Source organism: Dioscorea cayenensis, chromosome 13 (assembly GCF_009730915.1).
Source record: "Dioscorea cayenensis subsp. rotundata cultivar TDr96_F1 chromosome 13, TDr96_F1_v2_PseudoChromosome.rev07_lg8_w22 25.fasta, whole genome shotgun sequence".
Classification (NCBI taxonomy): Eukaryota; Viridiplantae; Streptophyta; class Magnoliopsida; order Dioscoreales; family Dioscoreaceae; genus Dioscorea; species Dioscorea cayenensis.
This window is the reverse complement of record NC_052483.1, coordinates 1973450-1981198: the sequence shown is the minus strand read 5'-3', so window position 1 is coordinate 1981198 and position 7749 is coordinate 1973450. Positions and strand designations below refer to the sequence as shown.

At 33.9% G+C, this 7749-nt stretch overlaps 1 protein-coding gene across 1 annotated transcript; it reads left to right on the top strand.

Moving 5' to 3' along the window:
* The first annotated feature begins 3229 nt into the window (after positions 1-3229).
* Positions 3230-7450, top strand: LOC120274931 (cytochrome P450 81Q32-like). Its single transcript, XM_039281468.1, has 3 exons — positions 3230-4156; positions 4257-4380; positions 6924-7450. Exons 1-3 carry the CDS (start codon positions 3230-3232, stop codon positions 7448-7450), a joined length of 1578 nt encoding a protein of 525 aa, XP_039137402.1.
* The last annotated feature ends 299 nt before the right edge of the window (positions 7451-7749 follow it).

Sequence of the window (7749 nt, the reverse complement as noted above, 5' to 3'; positions counted from 1 at the left end):
ATGAGGAAATTTGAAATTATATACTAGTAAAAGAAGGTGTATGAATAATTTTAATAAAATAAATGAGAAAGTTTAATTAAAACTTGTTATATTATTGTATATATGTGTTGGGAGTGATTAAAAGCTGCAGTTGCTGGCGTGGAAAAGCTACTAATGTGGAGGGTAAGAAAAGCTACCAAGCACATGAAGAATAACAAGACTCGGTCATATTTATTACCTAGTCTTTTGGAGTTTTTTTTATTTTTAAGTGTTAGTTGTGATATGCTATATATTATCCATTGGATAAGTCTCTATCATCATCTATAAATAATGAGAAGGATTGTATTAAATCAGAGTCATTGAATAAACAATTCTAGTTCCAGTTTCTTTTCCAAAATGATCCTTATGTTGTGATATGCTATATATTATCCATTGGATAAGTCGCTATTATCATCTATAAATAATGTCTTTTTTTGGCTCTCTCTATCTTATCTTTAAGTGTTGCCCGAAGCATGAGAATATAAAACACACTATGTTTAGCGTCAAATTTCACAATATACTTTTAATACATATTTAATAAATATACAAAATGATCTAAAATAATAGAACATTATACACTTATTAATTAATAATTAACAGGGAGCTCAATGGTCTTGTTCATATTTTGCCAAGGGCAAAAACCGGCCATCAAATATTATTTGTAGTGGAATAAATAAGACTAAAAAATAAAAAAATAATAAAAAGTTCATACAAGATATTCATAACTTAGTCCTTCTTGGTTTTCAAGGAGTTGAGATCTAAATATAAAAATTTAAAATTATATTTAAGAATAATAATATCATCCTCAACTATTAAAATTAAATTTATTATTATTTTTCTTTAGTCCTCATCCGTCTCTATTTTATATAAAAAATTCAATTAATACGATGCCTTGCTTAATTATGCTTTATGATGTTGAATAATATACAATAAAGTTTTTTATATATATATATATATATATATATATATATATATGAATAAAGATCATCGGAGACATCCATAGAGAAGTCCTCATACTTGAAAAAAGAAGAGTGAGAGTAAGGATGAGAGAAATAGGCACATCTTGGTGTATAAACAGTATCATGAACAGTAATTAATCATGGTACCCAAATTCTTATTTAAGTTTTTTGAATTTGCAACTGTAAAACTAGTAGAAATAGATTTAGATGGCTGATATTGATTGCATCTCACTTTTCACTATATGCTACTATTTATAAGTATAATAATATTATTCATTGAACAATGCATAATTATTGGATTTTAATCCAATGATGTTCATCAATGTTCATAGATTATAAATCTATCAACATACGTAGAGAATTGACCCTCTTAATATATATGGAGTATATCTTAATTGTCAAATTTGTTCTTGTTTGTTTTTTTCTTCCATCTTTGATGTCATTTATGACTTTTGTGTGGTGCTACAAAAGTCAAGGAAATAATGAAGTTTGGAACATTATGTTAAGATGCATGCATGAAAATTCCTATTAGTGGAACATAAATTTCTTTACAAACTAATATTTTACTACTAATATTGACCCCAAAGCCAAAATTTGTTTCACTTGTTTTTCCTAAGTAATTTTGGATACTCTGTGCATTATTAAACCACAAGCGTGTAAAGAAATCAATCATCCAATTAATACCTCCAAAGAACTTTTTTTAACAATTTATTACAAATTTCACCATTGTTTATTTATAAAAATTTTGGAAATATATATAGAACAAGTGTTTGAGGTGTTCATTTGGAGGAGTGGATGGGAAGTCACTAAAATAAACTAATTTACTTCCACTTGATTAGATGTTTACTTCTATTTTAGTATTTTTAGATTTTAAACTAATCTCATCTTAGCATTTGTTATTGAGGTGACGAAAGTAAAATTTTATATAAGCCCATTTTCTCACATTTTTTTTAATTTTTTAAAAAATAAATACCAAAACTATTGAAAATGATATTAACTTTGACTAATTCAAAAATAATAATAATAATAATAACACCCCGATAAAAATAACATTAATATTATTTTATATGATATCCAAGTTTAAATATATATTTAATTTTATTTTAGTTTTCACTTTAAGCTAAGGCCTTTTAATAACAAAATCTATATTTTTATAACAACGATAAAGATTGTCAAATAAATAGACTTCCGAGTATAATTATCTCACCCAAATTGGAAAATTCTTTAGTAATAAGATAAAATTTTAAACTATAATTATTCTTACCATACAAATTTGTTCTTTTCTTGGGATTATGACAAAACTTGGTTGTGAGACATGTGAAATAATGAAAATGATGATTATGATAATAATGATTCTCAATTTTTTTTTTTTTGAAAAAATTCTCATATTTTTGTGAAAAATTCTAAGCTTAGACTTATCTCACTCTCTTGCTCTGGTCATGCCTTTTGTTTTCTTCTTGACCCTGCCTCTTTGTGATGTGTGAATGAATTCATTTTATTGCTCCAGTCAATGAAAAAGAAGAGAAATAAATAAATAAATAAAGGGTCTCTCAGAGTCCAAACGCATTTGAGCTCACGAGGACTCCCCATGCTTAGATAAATCCATGTTTTAAAGAGAGCACATAAATAAAATATAAGTTATAAATAAATGTTGTTATTAATTTATCAATAATTAATTTATTTATTTATTTATCAATAAATAAATATTTATTAATTTAGATGATGTTTTTATGTTTTATACAATCATAAAGATAAAATAAAACATAGACATCAAAATTACATGCAATCTATATGTGCAAAAAAATAACGTGTAGAAAGGACTTTTTGCATCTTTTTAATCAAAATTTAAAAATAAAAAATATGGTCAAAATTTCCAAAAAAAACATATGAAAACTGAAAAACCATAACCAAATATTGTATTCACACAAACATAATGGATGAAAGACGCAGTTTAACGCAAAGTTTCAAATACATTTAAATATAAATTTTATAAATAATCTAAAAAATTTAGTATTATAAATTTTATATAATATATTTTTATGCATAGAGTGAATTATTAATTTATATTTTCAGTTTATGCAAGTTATACTCCTGGATGATCAATCATCCATGTTTGAATTTAAAGACTTTGTTTATTGCATAATTTCTCATAAAAAATAATAAATGATAATAATAGACTTAAAAACCTCCTATAAAAAAAAACCCAAACTGACCGCTCACTGAAACAAAAGCTTTAGACAAGCCATTAAACCATGGAGGACCTCTACTTCTCCATAACAACTCTCTCCTTCATCCTTCTCCTTATTTCTCTACTCATCATCATCAAAAACAATCATAATAACAAGGAAAACCCTAACCCTAATCCACCAAGCCCTCCTGGTCTCCCTTTCATTGGCCACCTTCATCTTCTCAAACATCCCATCCACCGAACACTAGCCCATCTCTCTGACCTCCATGGCCCCATCCTTCTCCTCCGCTTCGGTTCCCGCCCTGTTCTCCTCGTCTCCTCCTACTCCGGCGCCGACGAGTGCTTAACCGTCAACGACCTCACCTTTGCCAACCGTCCCCGTTTCCTCTCCGGCAAGCATCTCGGCTACAACTACCGGACACTAGTCTTGGCCTCCTACGGTCCTCTCTGGCGCAACCTCCGCCGGATCACCACCCTCGAAGTCCTCTCCACCACCCGGATCCTCTCCTCCTCCTACATCCGTTCCGACGAGGTCCTCTCCCTAGTCAAAACCCTCCTCAGTGAATACACCGGCCCTGGCTTCCACTTCACTGAGCTTGAGACCAAGTTCTTTGGCCTCGCTTGCAATATCATCATGAGGATGATAGCCAACAAGAGGTACTACGGCGACGGCCATGAGAGCTCGTCGGAGGCCGCGAAGGAGTTCAAGGAGGTCACCAGTGACACACTCGTCCTCTCTGGTATGTCCAACACCGCTGACTTTCTTCCGGTGGTTCGGTGGTTTGGCATTGGAGGCCATGAGAGGGAGTTGAAGAGATTGATGAAGAGAAAGAACAAGTTTTCTCAAGGCCTCATTGACGAGCACAGGATGAAGAAGGAATCCGAATCCCAAAGCGTGGAGAGCTCACCGACGGTCATCGACCTCCTCCTCTCCATGCAAGAACGTGACCCGGAGCACTATGACGATGACATGATCAAGGGTTTCATTGATGTATATATATTAATATATATATATATATATATTGAATTAATTAATTAATTTGAGTCTTTATTATTATTTTTAATCTGAAATATATTTTACATGTATGCAGTTAATGATGGTAGCGGGGACGGACACGTCAGCAGCAACTACAGAATGGACAATGTCTCTTTTGCTAAATAATCCAGAAACACTGGGAAAACTAAGAGCTGAGATTGATGCAAATGTAAGTCAAGGTTCATTGTTTTTTTTTGGGAAAGAGCTCGATGAGCTAATTTATTAATATCAAAAAAAGTTTACAAAAAGTTCAATACAAACCAAAAAAACAAAAGAAAACAAATTACAAGAGCTAAATAAAAACAAGGGAAAGACTAACTAACCAAAGTTACAAAAACAATAAAAACCAAAGAAACAAACATCAAAGATTAAAAAAACACAAATCCTGAATTGGAGACAGATTTCATAAGCCATTGAGGAAGGTCCCGGCCTGAGTGGAAAAGGCTCAATGCGTGAAGATTACGGCCAAAGATAGCAAACTTGGTGGCGAGATGCAACGAAGCTCCAGGAATCACAAGAATGCGAGGAGAACCAGCATCAATGATAAATCTCTTAATGGAATCAATATAAGGAATCAAGCGCCAAGTAGAAGCATGTTGAGTCGACTGGAGAACAGTTGGAACACCAGAATTACCAATGAGAATGTTACGGATTTGGAGAGGCAGAGAAGCAGCAGTCAGTAAAGCAGCATCCAAAGTTTGCAGGTCAGCTTCAATCAAGGAATCAGCAAGAAGAGGAAGCATGCCTGCACAGAGAATTGTATAATTAGATGAAGAAAAGAAGAACCCCCCAGAACCAACCTGTGTCTGAGCATTCCAGTGAGAGGCAAGGAAAAGGAAAGGGCCATCAGAACAAGTGAAGTTGGAGAGAAGAATTTTCCTGCAGCAAGAGTTACCAAATGCACTAGAGTTCTCTTTAGCATAACTTAAAGTTTTATGAGCAATAGCATGAAAATTCGGAGTTAAATTACGAAAAATGGCATCACAACGAGCTTTCCAGAGGAACCAAGCAGCATAAGCAATAATAATTCTGAACCTCGTAGAAAAATTAGAAGAGAAAATCCAGTCACCAGAGGAAAAACCATTAGAGAACATAATCTGCGTACCAGTCAAATTAGAGAGAATACTCCAAACTTGTTGAGATTTAAAGCATGTGTGAAAAATATGTTCAGAAGATTCAAGATATAAGTTGCAGAAAATACACAAGTTCTGAGGACCTAAATTTATAGAATGCAGGAAATCAGAAGTAGAAAGCCTTCCAAGGAAGGTCAACCAAAGAAAGTATTTGACACGAGGGATCATTTTAAGGGACCAGAGCTTTTTCCAGCCAAACCAGGGATTCAGATCCTTAAATCTGTTATTCAGAAACTTATAAACAGAAGAAGAAATTGAAATGCTGCAAGAATTAGGAGCCCAAACCCACACATTAGTCTCATTAACATCAAATTTGCCCAAATTGGAAAATATCAAACTAGCATTGGAACCAAATAGAAGTGAAAGTTTCATAAAATCCCAATCATTATTAGTACAAAAATCATCCCAATTAAGAGTAAATAAGTCAAGATCCATATTAACAAATGTAGGCTTGAAGGCGATAGGTATGTCAACACACCAAGGATCAAAGAGGATAGAAGTATTGGAGGGATTAATATTTTTTTGATCCGAAGTAAGGTTTGAGAAAAAGATGCGGACTCAAAGCAAAAGCCCTCTGAAGAACCAAGAACACTTAGAAGGGATAGAATCCCTCCAAAAATTAAGATGACCATATTTCAAATATAAAATTTTTACCCAGAGGGACTCATCAGCATTAAGATATTTAAAGATGAATTTAGCTTTAAGAGAATGTTTGACAATCAAAAGGTTCTTAAGAGCAAGGCCCCCCTCAGTTTTAGGATCCATAATGCGATTCCAAGATACAGCAGGAACACCCTTTCCATTGCCACCCTTGCACCAAAAAAAATTCCTAACAATCTTGGTAATATCTTGGAGGATGGAATCAGGAATAGGATAAACAGAGAGGTGATAAATGGGGATTGCAAGAATATTGGAATTGATGAGAATAGATTTAGCTGCCAAAGAAAGCCGACAATGTTTCCATCTAGCACAAATATGAGAAATTTTATCTACCATTGGTTTGAAGAAAGAGATTCCAAGACGTTTGGGAGAAATCAAAGTACCCAAATAAGTAAATGGAAAAGAAGAATGATTGAAATCAAGAATGCGACAAATGCTTAATATCACTCTGGAATTGAACCAAGTAGGAAAATAAATGGCTGACTTAGAAGTATTAGCCTTTTGACCGGTGAGATTATAATAGATATTAAGGCAAAGTTTGATATTTCTAGCAGCTTTCCTAGTGGCATGGGAAATGATAACAAGGTCATCAGCATACATAAGGTGATTAAAATTATGAGCAAGTCTGGAATCAAAACCAGGAACCATATTAGTATGAAGGGCAAGATTAAGCATAGAGGAAAGGTTCTGAGAGACTAAAATAAAGAGGTAAGAAGAGATAGGGTCACCTTGCCTAACCCCACGAGAAGAGGAAATCCAGGGGGAAGGGCAGCCATTAATCAGAAAAGAAAAAGAGGAAGAATAAAGGCAGGTTTTAATCCAAGATATCCAAATGTTAGGAAAATTCATTCTAGCGAGAGTGGCAAGAATTGCGTTCCAACTAATAGTATCATAAGCCTTTTCAATGTCGATTTTAGTTAACATCCTAGAGGGGCCATTGTTACAAGAAGCTGATTTCCCAAAGCTTCCATATTTGCATGCAGTGATAAATGAGTCACTGAGAATGTATCCAGCTGGGCCATTACTACTTCCCCATGAATCATCTCAAGATTGTACTGTGGGTGGGTTTAATGTCCCTAGTGGAACAATGTTGCTAGTGAATGCATGGAAGATACATAGAGATCCAGAGTTGTGGGAGGAGCCAGAGAAGTTTAAGCCTGAGAGGTTTCTTAGAACAAATAATGATCAGAAGAGTAGTACTGATGAGGTTGTCAAAGAAGGGTTGAAGATGATGCCGTTTGGGATGGGAAGGCGAAGGTGTCCCGGTGAAGGGCTGGCGATGAAGGTGGTGCCGTTGGTGGTCGGGACTCTGGTGCAATGTTTTAAATGGGAGAGAGTTGGAGAAGAAGAGGTGGATATGAGTGAAGGAACTGGGTTGAGCTTGCCCAAGGCTAAGCCTTTGGAAGCCATGTTTATGCCAAGGGAATGTTTTGCTAGTCTTCTCAATAAGCTTTGACTTCTTATATATGACGTTTTTGAGAGAAAAAAACGTATTATTATAATGATACGTTTTGCTAGTCTTCTCAATAAGCTTAAGCTTTGGCTTCTTATGTTTTGATACTATTATGATGAGAATAAACGTATGATGATGAGTTGTAAAATTTCAGATTGTAAATGTGCTTATCTATGAAACATTGAGCATACCACTGTTATAATATTTTCCTAATTAGTATCTTCTCCCATTTCATATGCAATAAATTAATTCATATATATCCATTTCATTTGGTAGTCCATTTCTAGAGAATTTCCTTCAAG

What these genes read in the sequence shown, in the direction of transcription:
- LOC120274931 (XM_039281468.1), top strand. Translation starts at nt 3,230, where the DNA reads ATGGAGGACCTCTACTTCTCCATAACAACTCTCTCCTTCATCCTTCTC. An exon ending in TGATCAAGGGTTTCATTGAT is followed by an intron (nt 4,157 to 4,256) that starts GTATATATATTA and finishes ACATGTATGCAG; the next exon opens with TTAATGATGGTAGCGGGGAC. An exon ending in TGATGCAAATGTAAGTCAAG is followed by an intron (nt 4,381 to 6,923) that starts GTTCATTGTTTT and finishes TTAACATCCTAG; the next exon opens with AGGGGCCATTGTTACAAGAA.